This window comes from Mixia osmundae (genome assembly GCF_000708205.1).
Source record: "Mixia osmundae IAM 14324 unplaced genomic scaffold scaffold_3, whole genome shotgun sequence".
NCBI lineage: Eukaryota > Fungi > Basidiomycota > Mixiomycetes > Mixiales > Mixiaceae > Mixia > Mixia osmundae.
In genome coordinates, this window is record NW_014575561.1 from 1026492 (window position 1) to 1050685 (window position 24194).

Consider the following 24194-nt stretch of genomic DNA (forward strand, 5'->3'; position numbering starts at 1 on the left):
ATGGCGTCTCGAGCGATCATGAACCTGCCCGACGTCAGCTCGTTGCCTATCGTGCCCTTTCCGCCCAACAAGGAGATAGCGATGATGCTCAGGCATGACGACGCGACTGACGGTTTGCTCATGCTCTGCGCTTCAGCACTCGCCAGTGTGGAGAACCGGGCACTCTGTCCCAATGAGATCTCGGAGATCTGCAAATCGAGAGGCTGGACCTACTCGTACGTCTCGCCTGCTTGCATCGGCTGCCCACCATGCTGACTTGATTGTCGTGGCGCAGAGGGACGCAACCCTTCGCACTCGTGTCAACTTGCATCAGGACGCATGTCAGGAGAGCGGCGACGGGCAGCAAGCCTTACGCACCTCTTTTCTCCCCTTACGAACTCAACGGACCGGTACCCGCCGAGGACATCCCTGGCATGGGCATTGACAAAGACGGTAAACCCGTCATCAAACGTGGCACCCTATGGTACCTCTCAGAGAAAGGCGCTGGTTATCCTTCGCCATTCACTTCAGCTGGCTCGCGCACAGCCGGGTCCAGAGGGAAAATCACGCAGCTGCCTATCGTCTCAGCCGAGTACGCAAAGAGGCCACCGCCGCCTTTGAACGTAAAGAAGGGCAGCAAACCGTCAGAGTCAGCCTACAGCAAAGCTGCAGTCGCGCCGTTGACAGGGCAAAGGTCAAGGACAGCAAGCAGCACGCCCATGCAAGTCGTTGCAGCCTCGAGCGGACGATCGGGGCACCAGCGGTCCTTTTCGATGTCTCTACCTGCTTCCGCATCTTACAGGCAAGGCTCATTAGAACTCGACCCATCCGGAGAGGAAGGGGAAGAATCGATGGGAAGAGGCAAGCGAAAACGCCGAGCAAGCGCGATTGCTGCCTCTTCGGCCTGGGAGAACGAGATCCGCCCTGCGCTGAGCATGACTCAATCGGGACCTGCTAGCATGCAGAGAAGTACGAGTCCGAAGTACAACATCGGCGCGCATCGGCGCACACAATCTGTCACGCCACCAATTGCCTTTAGCAACGAACAAGCGGGAGGGACAACGCGGAAACTGAAATTCAAGCTTGCGCCCTTGCTCGAACGCGCTGCAAAGGATGGGTCGAGCGACGTAGAAGTAGCAACAAGTGATGACGAGACAGATGACGACGACGCACTCAAGTTGATCAAACGCGCCAGACGCAAGAGCGACAGCGAGGCTACCTCGCCAAGGCTAGCGGCTAAGCCGCAGAATCGTCTGGCGCGTCCATCCTTTCTGTCACAGTCTTACAATTCGAGCATGCGACCATCCGCGACGAGTCTCAGCTTGCGCATGAAATCTCTCGGCTGTGACAGCGAAGCAGGCAGCGGCGAGGACGATGGCAGAGCGCCAGATCTGCAGCAGGCCATGCTGACTGCTTGCGACGAATTCGAGTTTGCCTTTGATCATGCCTTTGGCGCGTCAGAGGAAGCGGCCAAAGCAGCAGAGCAAGACGAGGCCAAGCGGGACAGCATCGAATTACCCACAAAGCGCCGTTCCGGAGAATTCGATTGGAATGACGACGAAGCGCCAGCGGGCGATGTTGACACGCCGGCCACTACGCCGCGTTCGTACTGCCCGCCTACAGCCGCTCTCAGCCCAGCATTCGAGTCAGACAGCGACGATTCTTCCAGCAGTGAAGGTGATGACGAAGAAGAGGACGATGCGATGGACACTGCGCCAGACTCGCCACGTCTCTCGCCACTCGACGTCACACTATGTCCTCATGCAGAAGCACAACCTCCCAGCTCCCTTGGTGCGTCTCGCAGATTGTCTGAAGCGAAGTACTTGCTAACCGTGTCAAGCAGACGAAGCATCGAAAGTCTCAACGACGCCCATCGATGATCAAGTGCAGTCCGCAGAAGAAGTACCCGAGCCATTGCCGACATTGCTGTCCATGCCGCTAGCACCAACAGCTGGCTTCGCACCTGCCCTTGGGCAAGCTGTTGACGGCCAGGACGATATTGAAATGGAGCTTGTTCATGTCGACAGTATCACCGATGATGGCTCGACTGACGATTCGTCAATCTCTGATTCAGATTCATTCAGTGGCACCGAGCTATTGCTGAACCGTCGGCTGTCGCTCGATTACGACCCTACCACATCGCTGTCGTCTCTGACGCTCAACCAAAGACGTGGCTCTGGCACGGCGACTTCCGTCGAATCTGCCGGTCCTTCGCCCACGGAGGAGAAGCTCAATTCGACCGCCTGGGCTGTCGATGCCCTGAAAGCCTCCTCTTCGCCGCTCGAGTCGCCATCTCAGACCACAGAGGTAGCCGCCCAGTCATTCTCTCGAATCCTGGCATCAGACATCCTTTGCCCGGAGTCTGTGGGACTCGACGAGCTAGATCAGGTCTTCACAAAGGAAGATCAGGAAGCGTATGCAGCTTGTGCACGCATGCAGGCCATATCACTGCCGAATGCCAGCTTCTTTCTCGCTCAGCCACCTTTGCTCACGCGAAGGAAGACGCAGCCGATCGTTGCTGCGCCTGCGCAAGAGCCCGAAGCGCTCTCGCCTGTGCCGTGCTCGACGCTCTCGCCACCGACATCTGATAAAGAAGTGGCAGACATCATCGTCTACCCGATGTCGGTGACCCAACCGCTCATCACCGCGCGCTTCACCCGTTTCGAGAGTGAGACGACTGCAAGGTCACCGGTGCCTTCGGTACCGGTCTACTCGATCAATGTCGTGCGAGGCGATGGCGTTGCGCTGCCGTTGCTGCGAAGAATCGACGATGACTTTGTCAACGTCTCTACGCTCGTCCAGAGTGGCGCGCAGTCTCGCGATATCGCCAACCGTCTGCAAACACTGCAGGCGCTAGATGACACGGTTACAATGACGGGCGGTGTCGGCGTCGCGGGTATTTGGGCACCCCTCCAGACGGCAAAGGAGCTGGCGAGACTGCATATCAAGTCAGCTTCTGCTCTGAATGCCTTCTTGGCCGACGACGTCCATCGACTGTTTCCGGAGCCGCTGCCGCAGATGCGCGAGACGCTGCGATCCGCGCGAGTAGAGAAGATGGCCCACGAGCAAACATCAGACCAGCCAAACCCGACGGTTCGGACGAGCAGACGTAGAACTGCCGGGCGAGCCTAAACAACACCACTCGATCGCCTCATAACAGCATGAGCGATGCTCAAACCCGGGATGCGCAACATCCCGCAAGGCAAACAATGAGAAACTAAATCCCCACGAATATGAAAGTATTGCATCCAATACATGACGCTTCCGAGTGCTCCCGTGCCTGCCCGTGTGAACGCTCGCGCAACGTCAGTAAGGTCTGAAGCGTCGGTCTTTGCGCATGGCTTCCACTTTGCTCTTGTCTCGATCGAAGCGATGTCTCAGTGTCTGCAGGCCTGGCCATTGGCGCGTCAGTTGTGTCATCACACGGTGTAGTCAGGAAGTGCTCACTGCTCTTGCGATTGGCATCACGCTCAAAGCGATAGAATCCTGTCGAATTCTCCGTGCGCTTTGGTTTCTTGGCGAGCTCTTGGGGTGGTTCCTTGCCGAGCTGACCTGGCAAGAGACTGATGTCGTAGCGAAGCTTGTCCTGGAATGACTTGCTGGCCACAGCCACGGAAGCCTTGCCGCTCGCATACCCTGATGCCTGGTTCTTGAGTCTCTCCAAGCGCGCCTTTTCGTCCTGCAGTGATGTCTTGCCGGCTTTCTGCTTGGACGAGAAAGGTGGAGCGGCAGTAGGAATGAGATCGGCTGACCGACCGTGTCTGCCTCCTCGTACTACGGTCGTCCAACCGTCGTCGTCTGGTTCGGCTTGCTCGAGCTCCGGATCGACAAACGATTCGGCTTCCGGGGCGGCCTTGGCCGAAGTCGGTCGAGATTCAAAGTGCACCATGTAAGCATCGGTGTGCTTCTTGACGCTCTCGAACGAAGGCCGTAAGAGATGATGAGCGGGTAGTCCCCAGGCTTGCTTTGGTCCGTCAGCGTCAAGATCGGGCCATTGAGGTACGAGCTCAACAGGCTGACCCGTCGAATCGAGAGCAACGGTTGAGGCGAGCTTATGAAAGTCTGCCAGAGCATCACGAGAGGTGAAGATGACGTCTGCCGTTGTGGTGGGCCTGATGCGAGCTCTTTGATCATCGTCAAGTTGGAAAAGAGGAGGTATCGAGGCATCATAGACTTCGTTCAGTACGTTGGGCCAGCCTGAACGAGTGTATCTATCTTGTCCCATGTTGACAGACTTGATGAGCGAAGAGGCGTGTCGAGGTGTCGTGCCGGCCTGCTGCGCGTGAGCCTGGTAGAGCGATTGTAGCGCGCGAGATAGTTCGGTAGGAGTGGAGCAGAGAGGCAAGTTGCAGACGAGCAAGCTGCGACTCCTGACGAGCTTGCCTTCGTCTTGACGGTCATCCTCCGATAGTGTATCCTTCAGGCTCATGGAAGGGCGAATGAAGATCCAATGAGGCGCAGGATCGTCAATCCTGATGGGCTCCTTCGACGTCGTCGGCTCGTCAGAGAGTGCATAGATGGGCGGCATGGCCAGCGAGAAGGGCAGAGGAACGAAGCCTGCTGCTGTGGTCTGCCGCTTCCTCCTCTTGCTGCCAGAATGTGCGACTGACTGGCTCCTCATGGCTGGAATGAGGAGGGTGTCCTCTTCCCCTTCTTCCTCCTCCCCTGGTGCAGGCTCGCTTGCTCTCTGCTTGCCCCGCTTGACCATGCTCGCCTTGCGCTCCTTCTTGCTGGTCGGCAGAGGCGCCATGACGGTCCACTCGCTGGACTCGGGCCGACTTGCTGTTGTCAAGGGGGGAGCGCCAGAATTTTGTCCCTTAGCTGGGCGTCTTGCTATTTATTGAGCTACAGGCGATGACAGGTCAGCTCGAGCGTGCGAATGAAGACATGCAAGTGACTGATGGGCAAGCAGACTATGCCGAGGAGAGGCAACAGGAGCTCGAAGCGCTTCAGTCCATCTTCCCCGACGAACTACAATGCAAGTCATGAATGCCTCATGGTGCTTCCCATGGGAGAGCTGACAGGTTCCCTCAGGCACGAGCGAGAAGGAGCTGAGCATCACCGTCGAAGCTGATGATCTCCCCTCTGGCGAGCCCGAGCTGGCTGTCTCGCTCATCGTCAAGCTAGGCGAAAGATACCCAGATGAGCCGCCAGAGATTGAGCTAGCGGTCCTTCGAGGAGATCTACTCGATAGCGACAGAGCGACACTCATGCACAAGCTAGATGAGGAGGTCCAGCTCAGTCTGGGCATGGCAATGATCTATACACTCCAGACGGCGCTCAAAGAGGCCTTGAACACGCTCGTCATCGATATTGTCAAGCGAAGAGAGCAGGCCGAAGCACAAGAGGCAGCCAGATTGGAGGCTATCGAACTCGCCAGACCCAAGGGGACGCCCGTCACGAAGCAATCTTTCCTCACGTGGCGTTCAAGCTTCGAAACGGAGATGAAGATCAAAGCGCGCAAGGCAGACGAAGAGGCACTCGCCTCACTTCCACTCAAAGAACGAGAAGAAGCCAAGAAGTACCACGCCAAGCTGACGGGCAGACAGCTCTTCGAGCGCCATTCGGATCTCATAACGAGCGACGCCACGCTCATCGATGAAGATGCTGTCGAAGTAGATGCAAGACAGTACGACAGAACAAGAGAATCGCGAGATCTCCAAGAAGCTGACGAGCAAGGCCACCAGCTTGACTTTAGCGACAGCGACTAGTATGGCTCGTCATCTGCGTACACCACCCTCGCGATCGGTACCGACGTTCGAGCCACAAAGGGCGACAGCGGAGCCTGGTTGCCCAGATTGCCAAGCTCGTCCAGTGAAGCTCTCTGCCGATGCCGTCGTCGTCATCAGTCATGTCCTCTACTCGCTCAGGACTGCTTACTTTGGCTAGCGAGGGCTTCTTGAGCAGCTCGCGCTCCCGCACTCGCACTGTTCTGGGCGTCAAGAGATCGGGAGCAGGCTCGTCAGAAACGAGACCCTTGTCCCAACGAACGCGTCCAGCAGGCTTCTTGATGCTTAGTTTCGTTGTGCCGCTTGCACTTCGTTCTGCATTGAGCTTGATCTTGAGCGGTTGCAAAGGCGTCGAGTAGCTTTCCTCATCCCCAGGTGCTAACCTGTGCGACTTTGTCGGGCTTCGAACAGTTGCTTGGGGATCCAATGACGACTGATGTTTGAGTAGACGACTTCCTCGAGTGGCGGCGTTCAGAGCGGGATCGGACGACCGTCTGAGGCGTTCGGACGGACTCGGCGGTCTATTGATGTCCTTATACACTGTAAACGTTTCGAAAGCATTGTAGTGCGCCTTGTTCTGCTCTGTATGTCTCTTCGTGATTGCCAGTAGTTGCGCAGGCGTCAGGCTCGGCTTCTTCTTCGTCTTCTTCCCTCGCAAGACCTTACCGCCTACTTCCTGCCCACTTTCGATCGTGCTCGTTGGACCAGGAGCTTCGCTCTCTGGTGCGCCAGCCTGTCGCGCCTGCAGGCCCGATGGAAGCATGGCGCGCGTGGCTCTCTGAACAGCCCTAGCAGGCGTTCTTCGTCCTTTCGTCAGAGCCGGCGGCTCGATGCAAACATGTTCGCTGGGCGAAGTAGCAACTGTACCAGGTCCGAACAATTTCATAGCGGCCTGCGTATCACGATCAGACTAACCATTCCGCACACGAGTCGAGACGAAGTGACTTACTCGTTCTATTGCGCCCGGAGAATGCACTTTTACTTTGCCTCTGGCGATGGAGGCTGCAGGTGTAACGGTGCTAATCGATGCTAACTCGTTAACGTTTACCCTTTGCTCATGCAGACGTGGCGCTTGCGTAACGCGAGGCAGACGAGAAGTAGATGCAACAGGCACGGGCAAGCGCGATTTTGGGCGCGCTACGACGCTCTGACTGCTAGTCTGGCTCAGGACTGGCTCTTGCAAGCGAGTCTGAACCTCAAACGGGATTGGCATTGCTTTTGGTGCGGGAGAGTCTACAATGTTGGGAACGCTATTTTGCTGTAGCTCTTCGTCAAGTTGTGTCGATGAACCAGCAGGGCAGGCAGTCGCTGCCATCGGCGACCAGGGCAGATCGAGTAGAGAAGGTATCACTGCAGACTGGGTGGGCGAGTCTGACGCTGTCAGCTGGCTTGTTATGTTACTAGGTGACGGAGTGTTGAAGTCAATGAGCGGTACCGCCGCTTCAGGTGACGAGGGTGTGCAGATAGCTTGGGCTAGACAGTCGACCATGCTGATGGCATGCATATCTTTGCACAGCAGGGCTTCTTCCGTCGACTCTGCCTTGACTGTACGTGAAACTGCCGCATCGTTGACAATCGTCTCGCGCCGGCTGTTGTGCAATAGTCTGCGCTTCTCTGGGCTTGCCATCTCGCCAAAGCAAACGCTCGTGTTTGCCGCATCATCACTGATGATGAGCATCTCCTTGCTTGCTCAGCGAGCAGTCTGACTCAACAAGCCTCAGGCAACCCTCGTCGATTTATCAGCTCTGATGATGATCTGAGGATGTGACGCGACGACCCCGTGACGCGTGAAGCTAGGATGCATCTTGGCTCAACAAGCTCGTGTCAGCTTCCATGATGCGAGTGTCCTCCTCACGAGAGAGCAGACGCAAAGCTTCGCTATAGTAGTGGTCCAGACGGTAGTCCTCCATGGTCGAGAGGAGCATATCGTTCTCGGCTTGCAAATCTGCGGCAAGTCGCTCTAGCTGCGGCTCGCCAAGCTCGGTGAAGCGCGCAGCTAGCTGGTCCCTGTCGATAGTAGAGACGGCGTCCGACGGGCTGGCGACGAAGCTGTCATCTAGACCTTGCTCGCGTGCTGACAGAAGACTCTTGAACATGGCCGTGCCCTGCAAGATTTGACTGATCTGGTCGTCCGATAGATCTTGTGTGCTTTGCAATGCTTCCCAACTGTGCCACACCTGATCAGTAACGTTACATAGTCGATTGAGCAAGCGCGAACTCGTCTTTGATGTAAGCGCGTCGCCAGAGCGTCTTGACGAGGCTATCTCGTCGCTGAGGCGGTAAATCCTGTACAAGCCCTTCAGTAACACTCAGAAATGCGGCTGACGCCATACTTTGTCACGAGCGATGATGCCGAGTGCACTGTTGAAATTGCCGGTGTCTGTTGATGCATCCAGCGTCATGATGTCGACAAGCGCCTCAGTACCCAGTACATGCCCCTGCAACAATTTTGTCACATGCGATCGGAAGAGCTGGCCTGCTTGTCAGCCTATGCGTCCCTTTCATTCTTCAGACGTACCTCAAACAGGGCTCCAAGATCGCGATAGGCGGCCGTTTGCTTGTTCGCTATGACTGCTGCCCGATCGTCGACGGGTCGCTGCGATTCCTGCAGACTGAGCAGCTCGCGGTACCTCTCTTGCATTCGACGCTGTGCTTCGATGATATCCAGCTTATCATCGACGACTGCAGCGAGTCTTCAGCCTGAAATGTGCCTCCTGCTTGACATGGTCTTACCCTCTAGCGCTCGTTGACCGGCATCTGAGCTGAGCTCTGCCAGGGAGGACTGCGCAACTTGGGCTAGCTTGCAGATACTCAGCATCACTTTTTCTTCCGCCAACAAAGAGCTGCGCCTCGATTCCTGATAGAGCGTCGTCGACACTTGCGTGTACTGTCCGAGCGAGACATGATGCAACCAAGCCAGCTTAGGGTGAGCTGTGGACGATAAGAAGCGGCTGAGAGACTGAGAATAGCTCGCATCCTGCTCGAGCAGCGCGCGGAAAAGCTCTGCATATGACCGTCAGGCACGCATCTGCACGCCGGATGCAGGGGCTTACTTTGCTGGATGTAGTACTGATAGAGCTCGAAGGCAAAGTCATCCTTGTAGACCGACATATACTCCTTTATTCGCTGCTGATTGCCCGTTGCCGCGCTCGTTGATAGCTCGACGAGAGATCGATAATCCTTGCTACGCTCGGCAAGAGCATAAGCAGGCTCAATAAGATCGTGTAGCACTGCTCGCAACTAGGTCAGCATGCTATCACACTTGGTAGCAGGCGACTTTACCGAGGCCATGTACTACGCGTTGTCGCAACTGCAAGTAGCGTTCGCGAGTCGCACGCAGCTCTGAGCTATGCCGGCTATCGGTCTTGAGCCAGATGAGGCGCTCTTCGTACACGCTGAGTACGTAGTCACCCAGATCAGTAAGTGCCTTGCAGAGTCCGAGCTGCAGTGTGGACAGGTCGTCCTGAGCATCCGAGACGTCGAGTCCCCGCATGCCGTACTGCGTACGATTGGAGCCGGCTTGCTTGAGTTCTTTGTCGAGCAGGCGTAAGAGCTCTTCCGTCAGCTCGAAGAGTTTGACGAGGCTCGCAAGCAACGCCGGACTACTCAACCAAGGCTCTATGGTGATCGATGAGGCGGGCGTCAGTTGAAAGACCTTTACAGTATCTTTACGATGCTTCGCTGCAGTGCGATAGATTGCCGAGAAAATGGCGTTGGCGTCGGTCTGCAGTTGGCATTGCCGGGTGAGGCTGTGAGTCTCCGTGCGTGCCGCCATGTCTGCAACATGCTCGGCAACGGCCCCGAGACCATCTATCTTTGTGCGAAAGAAGAGGCGAATAGCGTCTTCACCCGCGCCAAGTCTCGCATCGTGCATAAACGACAGCACTGCTTCTGTCAGCATGGTGACATCGGCCGAATTTGTACGACCCGAATTGAAGTGCTGCCAAAGAGCAGCGCCAGCTGCTAGGCGTTCGGCATCATTCGAGAGCAGGACGCGATCGTTGAGCGTGAGACGGGTGACGAGATGGTTGCGCAAAAGCTCCTCGATGAGCGCGCGATGCTTTGCTTGTCTGTCGCCTATTTGCACGCGGACATCGAGGATGGGCCGCAAGAAGGGTGAAGAGGAGTCTACGATCTCTCTGCTGATCGTACTGACAGCGGTCGAAAGATCGCCCGGCACGTCAATGGGCAATCCGAACGCTAGTGGATTGCTTTCACGCTCGCCATAGAATACAGCCTGGCGCAACCGCTTGACAATGTAGCCGGTCGCCTTGGATTCTCGTTCGACATCTACAGCGAGGGCTTGTCCCTCCATGACGGCAGGCGTACTTTCAATGAGGACGATGCCGTTGCGAGCGATCATGACGGCAGTGGCTGCTACGCCGCTCTTGCGCTGACTTGACGAGTGAGCGTCGACTGCGATGAACAGGTTGTCTACAGGATCTTTGAGGTCAAGGGTCTCGACAAAGTCTGAGCCCACGGCGAGCGAGAGTATGCTGACAGATGAGGGTAAGACGAGACATGCTGCATCGGCCGTCGAGCTCGTGACAAGACGCGGACGAGTATGCGGGCGCTCGACATCGGAAGGTAAGCCATCAAAAGTACGTACGAAAGTAACAGAGACTGTCTGAGTCGACGGCTGATACTCGAAGATTCCGACTGAGTATATTGGTGCGGCGTTCTGTGTCCTGTTGCCTTGCCGGCTGAAGAGTACCGCGAGGGATGATTGATTTGTCATGGCAATATCAAGCAGGCGCAACTGAGTTGATAAAGATGAATGATCTGAAGCAACACTTTGCTGCTCGAGATGCTCGCAGAGGTCGACTTCAGTCACAAATTGCTCGTTACCGTTGTAGCCTAGCTGCCAGATCTGCAGACCGCGTTCGGTCAGCGCAAAGAGTGTGCGGTGATCTTGTTGGCCAGATGAGATCGAGGTATCGAGCGCGACAGCGGTGATGCCGCCTTCACCCGCTTGAGAAGCAGGTGTGCGAGACCAGTATCGAGCAAGCAAGCCGCGGCCACTTGCAAACTCTGAGGCTTCGATCGTCGCTCTCCCGTTGCGTGATGCCAAATCCAATCGGAAGAGGCGGCCTTGAGAAGTAGCAACAACGTATAGATCAGGTCTGATCCTCCTCAATACTTGCACGTGCTCGTTCGCGCTCTGCCTGATGGACAGCTGCGTGCTTTGGGAGCGGTCCAGGTTGCCCATGGCCATACTGACTGACGTCCAGAAGGCAACAGCGCCGTTGGATGTGACGAGCAACAAGCCAGGCTCTTGCTCTGAAGGGTTTGCACCTCGTGGTACTAGTTCGGCTTGCGCGAGCGGCACGAGCATTTCTTTGAGCGCGTCTCGAGATTCTGTCTGCGGCTGAGGAAAGACATAGCAGGTCGGCAGGAGGTTATAGTCACGCTGCGAAGCCACAGTCAGACATGGCAAGATGGCGAATAAGCATAGCTCACTTGTGCGTAGTGCCACACAAAGACGTAGTCTCGCGAGAGCAGATAGGCATAGCCCGTCACGTCGTCCACTTTGCCACGAAAGCCCTCGAGCTGTAGATCTGCCGGGGCGAGAACTTGCTGGACTTCCCGCGGAAACTGACTGTACAAGTATGCGCTGTATGCCTCATCTTTGACAAGTGTCCTCTCGTCTGACTCTTGCAACGCTCTCGCAGATGGTCCAGCGCGGGCAGTTGATGGCGCCTCAGAGAACACAGAAGGCGCTTTGCGGCTTGTGCTCGGTGCGACACTGCCCACTCGTCGAGACGTACGGCTACTGCGATTGTACCTTGCGCTGCTGGCGCTGAGAGCAGATACATCCTGGCTGAATTCTGGGGGATAGCTGGGGCTCCTCTCCTGTGATGCTGCAGGCGTTGTTCCTCTCGAATGGGCCGCCGCTGAGCTTGCACGACTGGCAGCCCTCCTGTGTGAAGACGCGTATCGCCGCGAATCATTAGCGCCAGCCTGTCCAGTGAACATGCCGTCCAGTGAGCGAGCCAATCTCGGCGTGTGTGTGCGCGCAAGATGCACGCGGTATCTATTGACGCGTATTCCGCACCCGCTTGCGACGTCGATTGACATCGATCCAATGCTGAATTAGCAGCGGTCCAGATGGTGGGTCACACTCAGAATAACTCGGCTAAGCTTACGATACAACGCAGAGTGACGACGAAGACTTTCATGACTATCGCTCGGACGACGATGTCGAGTACATCGACGATGACGACGATGATATGGGCTACTTACCCATCGAGCCTGCCCGACGACCCGCCAACAATCCGCCCCCTGTACCTCCGCCGCAAGCACCTCAACCTCCGCCGCATCGTCGAACGAACATGTTCGGCGGGATGAGAGAGGACGATTACGCTCGCGTAGCAGGACAAGGTCTTGACCCTTTTGCCGCTTTTCAAGGGATGGGCGGTCCTATGGGCAGAGGCATGGCCGCAGGAGGCTTTGGGAGAGTGTTAGGAGGCATGATGGGTGCAGGCGGGGGTCATGGAATGGGCTACCAAGCTAGCGCTGCGGCATTTCGGCAGAACTATAGAGCTTACTCGACTGCTGTCTTTGAGATCCGCGAGGGTCGGGCGGATGGTACCGGGGTTCATGGGCAAGGAAGGGCGAACCTCATGTACGGCGGCAAGAGTGAGTGACTCACTGCTGTCATTGCAAGTATAGCCGCTGACGCAGATGCGGATAGTCCTAATGCCACCGGAAGCGCTTCAAATGCTCAGTCAGTCATGTAATTCACTGACGCAATCGTGCTCATCAGCTACTGTCTGACAGCTGATCTCGATCTGGAATCGCCCTGGAATTTCGAGATCATCAACGCACGTCATCAGGACTTGTCCACCCATGGCGGCGTGCTCGAATTCATTGCTGGACCGGGCACAGTCCACTTGCCAGGCTGGGCACGTCCTCTCGCCAGGTGACGTCGTGTCAGTGGGCTGATGATCGTGCAGATGATGACCAAGCTTCAGCTGAACGAAGGCGATCAGGTACGGATCAATGGCGCTAAACTGCCGAAAGGCAAGTTCATCAAAGTGCAAGCTCAATCAGTCCTCTTTCTCGAACTCAGCGATCACAAGGCGGTACTCGAACAAGCGCTTCGCAATTATGCCACCCTCACAGCTGGCGATATCATTGAAATTGGCTACAATGGCATGACCTTTGAGATACTGATCATGGAGACCAAGCCGGAAGGCGCCATCAGTGTTTTCGAGACCGATATAGAGGTGTGCAATACAGTCGCCTCGCTCTGACTTCTTTACTCAAAGGATGCGCGCTAGGTGGATTTTGCTGCACCCAAGGGATATGTCGAGCCAGAGCGCAAGCCAGCTCCGCCTGCACCCACAATGGCTTCCAAGCTCGGCATCGACATTTCGGCAACGCAAGATGTAGATGCAAAGGGTCAAGCGACAAACGGGAGCAGCTCAGCAGCGCAGGCCGCCTTCAATAGCTTCGTCGGCAGTGGCAACACGCTTGCTGGTAAACGTGTCAAAGGTAAAGGCACGTCGACAAAGAAGGTCCAAGAGGTCGACCCGACCAGTCGAATAGTTCGAACAGAGTAGGTCATCTGCCTACCGTGCCAATGCCAATGCTGATGGACACGGGTCCAATCAGCCAGCCGCGTATTGTCACAGCAGATACGCAGATTGGCGGCCGTCGTGTGCCTGCGCGGCTTGACCTGCCTTATGGCACGCTCTTCTTCGGCTGGCACGTTATTGCACCCGACGCACCAAAGGAAGAGACCGACATGGCCGATGCACTTCAGCAACCCTCGACGACAGTTCCCTTTGCAGGCATGGGCCAAGGTGTCACTCTGAGCGGACGACCGTCTGCCAATACCTCTGCGGCGCCTTCGCCTGGCCCTTCGCCTGCACCACCACCTACCTCGAGCGTTTTCGCTGGATCCGGCAACACACTCAGCGGTCGTAGCTCACGAGCCGCGAATCATGAGGTCATAGAGATCGACTGACAGCAGACCGCTCTTCGATTGCGTCTGTGCTCTGTTGTACATGTCTGCAAGCTGTGACGTAGCTCGAGACCCGTCGCGTCGCCACTCTCATGTGGTGTCGTTCGCTCTGACAGTGCGGACACGATGACTGCGATCCAGGCTGCCGGTGACATACTTGCGAGCTGTCTGCTCACTCTGCAATACTGCCTTACCGGTCTTTTCGCTCTGCTGATCAGCAAGCCGACCGAAGTCCGCTCCAATCCAGGAATAGGCCAAGCACAAGCTTCAAGCCGACAGCAGCAAGCATTCTTGTCTGAACTCAAACGAGCCTATCCGCCAGACATCTTCCCAGGCGGACGCTATGTCAGGCTGCCAGCCGGTCAGATCAGGTTATGGGAATTCGGCCAACAAGAGGCTACAAAGCGAATCGTCTTTGTGCACGGGCTGAGCATTCCCAGCATCATCTTTGAGAGCGTAGCCAAAGCGCTCTGCAAGCAAGGCTATCGGGTTGCCCTGTACGATCAGTACGGCAGAGGCTACTCGTCTGCACCTCAGAATGTGGCGTACGATTCTGTACTTTACGTCAATCAGCTGCTTGGCGTCCTTGATGCGCTAGGCTGGTCGAGCGCACATCTTGTCGGGCTGAGTATGGGCGGGCCCATCTCGGCTCGGTTCGCCAGCCTGTTTCCTCACCGAGTGGAGTCGGTCACGCTCCTTGCACCCGCAGGCATGCAAGACCGCAAGCCGTCGAGAGCGATAGGCATCAAGCTTGTGCCTTACATCGAGAAATCTGTCACGACACCGATAGCAAGAGTGTGTGGTTCATGACGCCAGAAGGCAAACCGCTCACGGTCATGCAGGCATTGTTTCGGTCCATGATACCTGTGCGAGCTCCGAGCAAGACGAAGCTCGATCGTTTGCTTCACGTGGCCCGTCTCCAAGCTGCTGTCCTGCCCGGCTTTCAGCTGGCCATTCTACGAACGCTTCACCAAGGTCCGCTCTTTGGCTTCGAGAGTGCATATTACGACCTTGGTAAAGTTGGCATGCCCGTCCTTGTTATATGGGTATGCCGCACCTGCACAAGAGCTCGCCAGAGCTTACGTGGGAGATACGCAGGGCACGGCAGACAGTATCGTACCTTATGCAGCCTCAAGCAGTGTCATGCGTGCATTGGGCCCCAAGGCCACTCTGCTCACCTTGGACGGCGCGGGTCACGATCTGCCTCACACGACGGACGAAGAAGTCACAAAAGCATTGCTGGCATTCATAAGCTGAACAACATCTGCCGTATCAAGCACGTGTACGGATATGTATGCGATAAGGCTTCGGCTGATGTGCCGAGTTGGGAATCTCGATAAGGAGAGAATCGATGGTGAATTCATTTGTATCGGTACGCTTGTGCAGGGTCACCGTCGCATCGGCGCTGTTGAATTGGCCCAAGACCGGCTTCGGCGGGGGCACGAGTCTCGGCAGGGCAGGCGCAGCAGCGGGCAGGATGGCACCAAGCCAGGATCGCCACCAAGACTGACGCTCGCCCTTGCTCTCTGGCTCCATCTCGGGCTCGATAACCTCCACGCGTCCACTTGATGGCTCGACAATGAGTGGCCGCGTGACTTTGCGTTTGAGAGTCTCCATCCAACCAAGCGACTGGTCACGCGGGTCGACGCCTTGCGCGACGATTTGGAACCGTACCGTCATTGTTTCTGCTCCTGTTTGGGGATCTGTAGTGACCGCACTGACGACACGACGATTTCTGTGTCCTGCTCCTTCACCTTGAAGGATATATGGCGCGCGCAAGATCGAATTGAGCTCTCTGTCATCTTTGATCAAGTCGACACATCGCGCGACGATGCGTGTGGGCGAATTGGTAGCGAACAATTCTGTGCTGAGCGAGAAGATGACAAGTGTCGTCAAGCCAGCGCCAAAGAGGATGACGACCAGACTCGCGCTACGCTCGCCTAAGCGACCCACTACACTCCATGACGTGGTCAGCTCGTCGCAGACGAAAAAGATGTGGGTTCATCAACTTGCATTTCTCGCCTATACCTAGCTCCGTCCATGACCTCCTCTCAGACGCATTGAGTGGCCGTGCAGTATCTGGTCTGGGCGGCATGGGAAAAGGTCCCGCTCGGCTACCGGTCTCGGCTGACCGCCTGAGCTGTTCGCGTTCGACATCGTCAAGCACGTTGCTCGAGGTCTGACCGGAAGCGCCAGTGTTGAAGCTCGCACTTCGCCGTTGGGCTAGCGAGATGAGTGGCTCGCCGCAGACGCAGCGACTGAGCCTGAACATCGTCAAACTGTGGAGCAGCGAGGGGAAGGTGAAGCCGTGGAGCGCGCGTCGTCGTCGTTGCTTCTAGGGAGCACGTCGATCGAGCTCGCACACTCTCAACGCTTGTCAGCATCGCCGCATCGATAGCCATCCGACGCAGGCATGCGCACTGTCATCATTGGCGGCGGGCCCAGTGGCATCGTAACGCTCAAGACGCTCCTCTCAAGTGCTGCGATCTCTGGCGCAGAGCATACCCAAGTCGAAGCGATCTTGCTCGAGGCAGAAGATCAGCTCGGCGGTACATTCCGCTACAGAGGCTATGAGAACGCCGAGCTCGTCAGCTCCCGTCAGCTCACCGCCTTTTCGGATTTCAGGATCCCGAGAAGCGATGTCGGGCCAGGCGATCACGTCTCACTACCGGCGTATATCGACTACTTGGAGCGGTACAGTGACCACTTTGAGCTGCGTGCGAAGCGCGAGATCCAGTGGGACGGCCAGCCTGGACGGATACGGACAGGCTGCAAGGTAGTCAGACTCGAACGGACAGGATCTGGCCATCGCGTTACCTATGTCAAGCGAAAGCAGCAAGGCAACTTGCACGACGACGCTGGGAAGCTATGGGAAGCACAAGAACACACACTCGAATGTGATGCGCTCGCAGTCTGCTCAGGCCTACATGTCACCCCCTCCATACCGGTCATACCTGGCATAGAGCACGTCAAAGGCGAAAAACTCCACTCATCGCAATACAAGGCACGCTCGCAGCTGGCAGGCAAGAAAGTCCTCATACTCGGTGTCGGTGAGACAGCGATGGACATCGGCTACGAGTCCATCAGGGCAGGCGCAGAGTCTGCAGTCATGTGCACTCGTTCGGGCTTCCTGAGCTTCCCCAAGGTGCTTAATGACTTTGAGGTCTTTGGTTCTACGTTCGATGGCCAGCTGCCTATCGATGGACTCATCACCAATCTCATGGAGACCGCATACGTCCATCCCTGGGTCAAGGCGACTCATCTGCGGTGGCACTTTAGCGATATGATCATCAAGCGCGTTCTCTTCGTCCTGACGGGCACACAAGCCGGTTGCGCCCAATGGGCCGGCTCACTCCCGCCAGATCGTCTGGGACGAGCCTACGTCAACCTCAACAAGAGCAGCAAAGCCATGCCGTATCTCATGCGGCCTTTCAAGCCAGCAAAGCGGCGAATGGACGCTATAGCCCGCTACATCGATCCACCCGAAGCTGCTCAGTCTGACAAGATCATCGATCTTGCACCCTGGCCAGATCACATCCAGGAGGACGGCCGCGTCATCTTTGGCAACTCGCGCGATGGTTATCCAGAGGCAAAGCGGATGAAAGATCCAACTCGCATAGTCAAGCCTGACCTCGTCATCTATGCTACTGGCTACACGCAAGAATGGGCATGGGCAGGTGACTATGCACGCCCTCAGGATACCGCGATCGATGTGATGGACTGCTTCGCCTCTAGCGATCCCACCTGTGCTTTCATCGGGCTCGTCAGGCCCGGCGTTGGCGCAATTCCACCCATTGCAGAAGTACAAGCCATGATGTGGGCGGCAGTGCTTCAAGGCGTAGCCCGGCCAAAGCCCACCTCACCTCACTATCGACTTATCGCAAAGAAAGGAGCAAGGATCCAGTATGGCGTCGATTACTCATCCTACATGCACGGCTGCGCAGACGTCATGGGAGCAGCGCCTTCGCTCTGGCCTCTTCTCTGCGAGCATGGCCTCCAAGTCTTCTTCATCTATTGCTTCGGCGCAGCCTTTGTCTCATTCTACCGACTCACCGGGCCGTTCAAGTCAGACAGAGCACCTATTGTAGCCAAGGACGAGTTATACGAGACCATACAGCGCCGAGGTCTGTTGGGCAATGCCTTTATGGGCCTCATACCCATGGTCTGATTTGCTCATCCCATCAATACTACTCAGCTGATTTTCAAGCAGATCTTTTACGCATTCGTCAACCTGTCTGCGCTCATTCTAGAAACCCTCTGGCTCTCCTTCTCGACGCCCATTCGCATATGCATGCCACGTTCCACGCTGCAGAAGCTACACGCAGCATGACAAATCTGTCTGTTGACGCGCAATCAATGCATGTATGTTTGCCTATGCGGGTGTCGTGACTATTCTCTTGAAGCCGCTGGCAGGGCTGTTGCCTCCGGTAACTGTCGTACCATCGGTCATGCCTCCCACGATGCCTCCAAAGGCGCCGTCTAGCGTGCTGTCAGGCGTTCCTAGCTCAGTAAAAGCTGAAGATCAGAGTGTACTGGCTTACCCCGAAACAGTGCCCGCAATCTGCGTTAACGGATTGAATGGGTCAGCGGCGACCAGGCCGGCTGTAGCAAGCATGGCAAGAGCAAGTAGCTTGGCGAACATTTACTTCGATCACTGGTTGCGTGTTACACAGAGATCTTGGGCGTTTATGTACTGATGCGCTCGGACCACTTGGGGAGGCATTACCCCACGAGCTTGGTCCGTGTGAACGCTGTCTTGACATCAGAGGCGCTAAAATCGAGCGTGACGCCGGCGTTCGCATAACATAATTCGATGAGCCGCTGCCAGTTGCCGATCAGATCGGTGATCTCGATTTCGCACGCATCCCAGACCGCCTTCATCAATTGCGGTGAATCTGCTTCGATGAAATGCTTTTCGACGCGCTTGCCAAGTGCTTCGATGGCCTTGCGAAGATCTTTGCTAGACAATGTGCTCACTGCGCGCTTGAGAGCAGCCTTCGAGTGAGCCGGGTTTACGCTGACTTCTGAAGGCGGCGTGACTTTAAGAAGCGATTCGAGACCATTGAAGAAATCGAGCAGCTTGGCAAGCGGACGACGTAGGACCAGTCTGACATACGATGAGAGATTTTCATTGTAAAGGCCGAGTGCTTGCTTCAAGAAGGGTTTCATCGCCGTTACGTTACTCGCTTGGGCGTTGGAGGTGAACTGGTGCATATTTTCTGTAAGGCTAAATCGGTCAGCGGCTCTGGGCGATGCTGACTCTTAACGAACCAATCAGGACGACATGATAGTTGAGCTGGCCTTTGTCTTCAGCGTTGCCAACGTCGACGACGAGCTTCGCCATCTGCTGCAGGCTCTCAAACATTGCCTTGACGAGTAGGGTGTAGACCTCGTCGACCTTTGCACGCACGCTCGGGCTAGATGTGACCGTTAGCTGCGCCTCGACGCGTTCGACGAAGCTCGAGAACACAAAGATGAACGGCGCCACGCCCTTGCGCTTCTTCGTCGTGAGCTTGGTGAGCTCGATCGCCTTCTTCTGCTCGTCGATGAATTTGTCCAAAAGCGCATAGCATCGGAAAGACTGCTTTTCGAGCATGCGAATAAGAAAGCCGTTTTGACTTTGCTGCGCGTTAAGTAGGCCTAGATCTAGGGCGGCCACGATGCCAAAGATCTGCAGGCTGTCCAGCTGCAAAGCGTGATCGATAAGCTCCTTGATGTTGCCGCTTAGAAAGCCAAAGATGAGATCTGTAGCCGAGTCGATGTCTTTGAACCGCGAGGCGTTGGCTGCCAGATGAGCTGAGGCACCACGGCGGAAGAAGACTTCTAGATCCATGTAGTCTGCGAACGTGATGTACTGATCGATGCTTTGTATGTGGAGTAGCTCAGATACGAACACAGATTCACGATGAACGTGGGGTCCTATCTCGTCAAGGGCGAGAGCGATCGCCTCGCTGCCTGGCAAGCCACCATCGAGGCGGGGTGGTGGTCGCGCAGGCCGCTTGACAGTATTGGCGCGGACTGCAGAAGCACTGTTTGGGTTTGTGAAAATTGCCTCTTGTTCTTCTTGCGTTGCCTTGCGTATGGCAGCCCGCATGACATTGGCGTAATCAGCGATCTCTTTGCGCTGGAGTTCGCTGACAGCAGTGAAGTAAGAAGCACATATTTGAGAATAACGCTGATCGTCAATCTCCTTGACAAAGAGCATCAAGCCGCAGTAGCGACCCAGGTAAGCCTCCAGCTGGGTGTGCGGCAGAAGCTTCGGATTGGCCTTCGTGATCGCTCGGGTTTTGTCGTTCAAAGTCGTGTCCGCCTGGAACTTAAACATGACAGTCAGGAAGTCAAAGATGCGTTTGCTGAAGATAGAGCTCGATTGACGGTGCTGAGCCACATGCTCGTTTGCGGCTGCCATGTCACCTACGGTTGTATCGCGAGTTGACAAAATGGCCTTGTACAGATTAACAGCAGCAGCTTCGAGCTTAGCGATGCCTTCGCTGCTTTCGAGCGAGGTTTGCGCAAGCGCGATGAGGTCATCCGCGGGGACGTTGATAGTATCGAGCAATTGCTCGAGTTCGAGCAATAGGGCGCGTTGGTTAGACGTCTGTACTTGCAGGCCTTTGTTATGTGATTCGATATGCTCGATGTCGTCTGACATGGCGTTCAGCTGGGTTTTGTGCATCGAGAAGACCTTGTCCATCTTGTCGAGTTCCGCTAGAGCCTCATCGATGTGCTTCAAGACGAAATCGACGCGGTCGTCCGACTCTATGATAGCATGAATGCTCGCAGCTTCGAGTGCTTGTAGCTCGCCGACCAGCTGAGCTTCAATCTGGTCTGCTGCACCCCTGCCTTTACCGCCTGATCGCCATTCGAACCCTTCGAGCATCTCTTCGACATTGGTCAATGTGGGATCATCGCTCCCGCTCGCTTGTGCAGGAGGCTGCGGGCTAATTGGCCGAGGCGAAGGCGACCGCGCATTGCCATTGACTGCTGGCAAGGCGGGTAGCTTAGCGTTACGAGCATGGGGACTCAGCATAGCTTGAGGGGCATGGGGCGAGACGGGCTGTTGGCCCCGTCTCTCGCTTCGAGAGGGCAAGACGGGCGAGGTGGGCGCATCGCGTGGCTTAGCAGGCATAGCTTGCTCACGTCTGACAGGCTCGCGAGCATGCGGTGGTAAGCTCGGGGTGGGCGGAATAGCTGGCGAAGCTGTTCTGGTCGCTTGGGCTGCATTGTTTGAATGGATGGAGGCGAGTGAGCCTGAACGGTCCAGCCGCCTTCTGCCATCGTCTCGCTCGTTCGGCTGTTTATCTCTGGGCGAAGGCGACACGGTCGGACGGGAGGCAGACGGTCTGCGCCCCTCTGGCGGCGTGCGCGCAGGTATAGATCGTCCAGTAGAAGCAACTGATTCTCGCCTCGGCATGGGCTCGATAGGGGCATTGTAACCTTCTGGCGTGCGAGCGGCACGCGGATCTTGTCGAACGGGGTAGCCATCTGGCGTACGCACGGTTGGCGGAGCGATTGAGGTCGCGATGCCGCCACTCCTCGCGTTCAAGTCACCTTGGGGGATGCCGGAGAGTTGTAGCGGACGCGTGCCACCTGTCGCCTGACGATGGAGCTGTATCAGCGAAGTAAGGAACTCGCGCTGATCCTGCTTCTGCTCTGTTTGCCATAGATAAGTCTTGCCGTGAAGCGTAATGAGGAATGCACTCGGCTGGGTACAAAGGCCGTATTAGCTTTGGCCCGGCGTCACAGATGCCACATACCTCTGTGACTTGTATTGCGGTCAGGTCTTCTATCGGCCATGTCTTGCCTATCGAGAACGTGCCATTGGCGTTGCGCTTGCTCTTGTATACCACAGTATGGCGGTCGGGAAGCGCTGCATTGGCGCCAACACATCAGCGCGCTCGGTGCTCAACACGCAGGGGCTATACCTGTGAGGAGTACGTAGCGAGGCTTTTTGCTTTCGCCCGGGGCAGCGCCAGGCACATCCTCCCAGGTCTTGAGGTGGTGTACAAGTTGACCTTTGTCGGCTGTTCGTGCATGATCAGCATCGTTCGAGCGCGAGGGAGCGAGACGCCTGACGAGTGGTGTAGAGAGAGGCGAGAATCTGCTGCCGTACGATCTCTCGGGGGGACGCCATGGCTAGCGCATCGCCTCAAGCGTCGTCACGACCGCAAGTCGCGGACACGATCAATGTCAACTGGGCACGCGACCAATGTGAAGCTCAGGCTGCTGTAGGATCGATGTCTGAGCAGTCATGAAGAAACAAGTCGTGTATGGCAAGAGGCCTGCTCGTCGTACGATCGAGCCAGTCCTCGCATCCCCTTTCAAGCCTGCAAGAACCGACGTAAAGCAGCTCCTCAATGTGTCTCACCTCGACGAGCCAGGCTCGGACTTCACGAGCTCGAATGAGTTCAACAGCGAGCGAGAGAACGTGATCTCACCCGTCGCACATCTAGGAAGGCGTACAAGGCCCCAAAGCAGCGTTCATAACAGCGTCACAGCTACTGAAGCCCCAAAACAAGTCAAGCGGCCGCGCAAACCTCGTGCGTCTGCGCCCGGCTGCATCTCGCCTGTCAAGACGAACCTCACGATCGATCCTCTTCCTCGTATGCATGCTTCTAAAACGTGTTCACCACCAGAATCACAGCAAAAGCCGCGCAAAGCAAAGCGGAGGCGACTAGATGCTGATCAAGATATGCTTGCCGCCGAATCCGCAGCACTACTAGCCAGCTCTGCAGCGTTCCAAGATACTGTCACTTCTCCTAAACTGCTGAATCGTGCTCGACCAGGTCGGCTGCGAACAATGGCGCGCACCGTCTCGGCGCCGCAGTTGACCTTGTCTGCTGCTTCATCAGGTAGTCGGCCAGCGCGGTCATTCCAGCGCACGCAATCAATTGCCACAGTAGCATCAGATGTCACTCTCGTCGCGGAAGCATATGACGAGGTAGCAGAGCGTGTCGAGCGAAAACGCAAGAACGGACAGGTACTCGACTTGCCTGCGACAGCAGCAAGCTCAAGCCAGACTCTGTTGCCCGACACCAGTCAGGCGAGCCGACCGGATACAGGCCAGTCAATGCCCTCCGAATCGTGGAATCTGAACAGATTTGACGACATCGTTTGGGTCGCTCTGTGCGCTCGCTCGAAGGAAAGCACGACTCAAACGTTCTGGTGGCCTGCAGAGGCATGCCATCCCCGATCTGTATGGAGAATCAGAGCTAACCTTCATGGCCTTGCAGTTCGTCAACCCAGTCAGATCGGCAAGGCCTTTGCGCCTGCGGTTGATTCACTTGCAAGCAGAGCCTGATCTTCGTCTGTAAGCAGCCGTCAGATTGCTCGAGAGCTCAGCTGAGCCAAGTAGGAAACGCAAAGACCATCGCTGGTGACGATAGCAGAGCCATCAAGCTCGAATGTGCGTTCCTTCCGCACGCCGTTCGGTCCGCGCTTCTCCACTAGCACGTATGTCGACAAAGTCTCAAATACCGTCTGTGCGCTACAAGAGGCAACGAGATTACCATCTGAGCTCGCTTTCGCCCAGGCACTCAGTGCGGCACTTGACAGAGATTCCGTTCTAAACGACGACTTGCCGGATCCCGACTTTGCCCTAACGCAGGCAGCGGCTGCGCCCCGATCGCCAAGGCGGTCATCATTGCCTCCTACAGCGCGTCTCGGCTCGAACAATGATCTTCCTGATGCAGAGCAGGAGCCCCGTCTGATATTGAAACATGATCGAGGACCGGATGACGAGCTAAGAATACCGGGGGAGGCGGTATACTGTCGATGGAACAAGCACGTGTCCACGTGCTGGCCTGCTCGGGTTATAAGCTATCACCCTGCACCTAGCCAATTGCTGCAAGTCGAACAACCCACACCTCAAGGTACCTATGCGCTTCAGAGCCTCGACGGCAAAGTCGCTCGGTTTCGTAGAGATCAGTTCTACACAATTTATGACGATGGCTTCTTGACCTGCGAAGTCGGGCAATACAGGCCCGAATTGCAGCCTATCGATTGGCGGGAGGAAATCGCCCATTTCGCAGCTCAGCTCCGAGATATTGTCCGCGGCGCTTATGCACCAACAAGACCAGATCACGATCGCTTTCTTAATTTGGGTCACGTTGCGCGCCAACGGATGGCAGAAGACCAACCGACTGGCAAGTATGCGCCCAAGCAGATCGATCAGATGAGACTGGAATTGCGCAAGTGGCTCTCAGACGGATCTGTCGATCCGACTTTCGGATGCGAGAGATTTCGTTCACTCAATGAAGGTGAACGCGACGACTACATCGACGCTGTCTTCCGACCAGCCTTTGTGCGCATACTGCTCATTGAGACGGACAAGCTTGAAGAGAGAGCCAGAGAGGAATTAGGAAACAATGCAAGCTTAGACGAAATCAGGATAGCAGCACACGAGCAAGCGCGTGCCCAACTGGAAGACGACTTCTGGTCTGACGAGCTCATGTCGACTCGCGAGCAGCTTCTCATGATGCGCCACACGATTCGAGCACATTGATCTGCACAGACGC

At 56.2% G+C, this 24194-nt stretch overlaps 12 protein-coding genes across 12 annotated transcripts; 6 read left to right on the forward strand and 6 right to left on the reverse strand.

Moving 5' to 3' along the window:
• L969DRAFT_45980 (uncharacterized protein) lies at window positions 1-3111 on the forward strand (the record flags this gene model as incomplete). The annotated part of the gene is made up of 3 exons (XM_014714044.1): window positions 1-215; window positions 275-1770; window positions 1820-3111. 3 exons carry the CDS (start codon window positions 1-3, stop codon window positions 3109-3111), a joined length of 3003 nt encoding a protein of 1000 aa, XP_014569530.1.
• L969DRAFT_364355 (uncharacterized protein) lies at window positions 3061-5227 on the reverse strand. Its single transcript, XM_014714045.1, has 3 exons — window positions 4878-5227; window positions 3427-4824; window positions 3061-3371 (listed from the first exon to the last, which is right to left on the reverse strand). Exons 2-3 carry the CDS (start codon window positions 4727-4729, stop codon window positions 3286-3288), a joined length of 1389 nt encoding a protein of 462 aa, XP_014569531.1. The 5' UTR covers window positions 4730-4824; window positions 4878-5227; the 3' UTR covers window positions 3061-3285.
• L969DRAFT_93470 (uncharacterized protein) lies at window positions 4867-5690 on the forward strand (the record flags this gene model as incomplete). The annotated part of the gene is made up of 2 exons (XM_014714046.1): window positions 4867-4957; window positions 5014-5690. The coding sequence occupies 2 exons, from the start codon at window positions 4867-4869 to the stop codon at window positions 5688-5690; spliced, it is 768 nt and encodes a 255-aa protein (XP_014569532.1).
• A 9-nt stretch (window positions 5691-5699) lies between these two features.
• Window positions 5700-7386, reverse strand: L969DRAFT_45972 (uncharacterized protein; the record flags this gene model as incomplete). Its single annotated transcript, XM_014714047.1, has 3 exons — window positions 5700-5801; window positions 5860-6600; window positions 6658-7386. 3 exons carry the CDS (start codon window positions 7384-7386, stop codon window positions 5700-5702), a joined length of 1572 nt encoding a protein of 523 aa, XP_014569533.1.
• Window positions 7387-7501: 115 nt separating this feature from the next.
• Window positions 7502-11684, reverse strand: L969DRAFT_16305 (uncharacterized protein; the record flags this gene model as incomplete). Its single annotated transcript, XM_014713567.1, has 8 exons — window positions 7502-7874; window positions 7927-7994; window positions 8042-8179; window positions 8227-8390; window positions 8442-8711; window positions 8762-8938; window positions 8991-11118; window positions 11169-11684. 8 exons carry the CDS (start codon window positions 11682-11684, stop codon window positions 7502-7504), a joined length of 3834 nt encoding a protein of 1277 aa, XP_014569053.1.
• Window positions 11683-13680, forward strand: L969DRAFT_102396 (uncharacterized protein; the record flags this gene model as incomplete). Its single annotated transcript, XM_014714048.1, has 7 exons — window positions 11683-11718; window positions 11867-12347; window positions 12403-12435; window positions 12489-12613; window positions 12665-12937; window positions 12992-13269; window positions 13326-13680. 7 exons carry the CDS (start codon window positions 11683-11685, stop codon window positions 13678-13680), a joined length of 1581 nt encoding a protein of 526 aa, XP_014569534.1.
• Window positions 13681-13803: 123 nt separating this feature from the next.
• L969DRAFT_16307 (uncharacterized protein) lies at window positions 13804-14934 on the forward strand (the record flags this gene model as incomplete). Its single annotated transcript, XM_014713568.1, has 3 exons — window positions 13804-14472; window positions 14520-14723; window positions 14776-14934. The coding sequence occupies 3 exons, from the start codon at window positions 13804-13806 to the stop codon at window positions 14932-14934; spliced, it is 1032 nt and encodes a 343-aa protein (XP_014569054.1).
• Window positions 14935-14949: 15 nt separating this feature from the next.
• L969DRAFT_93475 (uncharacterized protein) lies at window positions 14950-15949 on the reverse strand (the record flags this gene model as incomplete). The annotated part of the gene is made up of 2 exons (XM_014714049.1): window positions 14950-15629; window positions 15691-15949. 2 exons carry the CDS (start codon window positions 15947-15949, stop codon window positions 14950-14952), a joined length of 939 nt encoding a protein of 312 aa, XP_014569535.1.
• Window positions 15754-18035, forward strand: L969DRAFT_86202 (uncharacterized protein). The gene is made up of 2 exons (XM_014714050.1): window positions 15754-17839; window positions 17888-18035. Exons 1-2 carry the CDS (start codon window positions 16091-16093, stop codon window positions 18005-18007), a joined length of 1869 nt encoding a protein of 622 aa, XP_014569536.1. The 5' UTR covers window positions 15754-16090; the 3' UTR covers window positions 18008-18035.
• A 14-nt stretch (window positions 18036-18049) lies between these two features.
• L969DRAFT_16310 (uncharacterized protein) lies at window positions 18050-18292 on the reverse strand (the record flags this gene model as incomplete). Its single annotated transcript, XM_014713569.1, has 2 exons — window positions 18050-18164; window positions 18219-18292. 2 exons carry the CDS (start codon window positions 18290-18292, stop codon window positions 18050-18052), a joined length of 189 nt encoding a protein of 62 aa, XP_014569055.1.
• A 107-nt stretch (window positions 18293-18399) lies between these two features.
• L969DRAFT_93478 (uncharacterized protein) lies at window positions 18400-21811 on the reverse strand (the record flags this gene model as incomplete). The annotated part of the gene is made up of 5 exons (XM_014714051.1): window positions 18400-18896; window positions 18949-21382; window positions 21435-21547; window positions 21603-21701; window positions 21754-21811. The coding sequence occupies 5 exons, from the start codon at window positions 21809-21811 to the stop codon at window positions 18400-18402; spliced, it is 3201 nt and encodes a 1066-aa protein (XP_014569537.1).
• A 117-nt stretch (window positions 21812-21928) lies between these two features.
• On the forward strand, window positions 21929-24181 carry L969DRAFT_93479 (uncharacterized protein; the record flags this gene model as incomplete). The annotated part of the gene is made up of 3 exons (XM_014714052.1): window positions 21929-22855; window positions 22911-22987; window positions 23044-24181. 3 exons carry the CDS (start codon window positions 21929-21931, stop codon window positions 24179-24181), a joined length of 2142 nt encoding a protein of 713 aa, XP_014569538.1.
• Window positions 24182-24194: the final 13 nt, after the last annotated feature.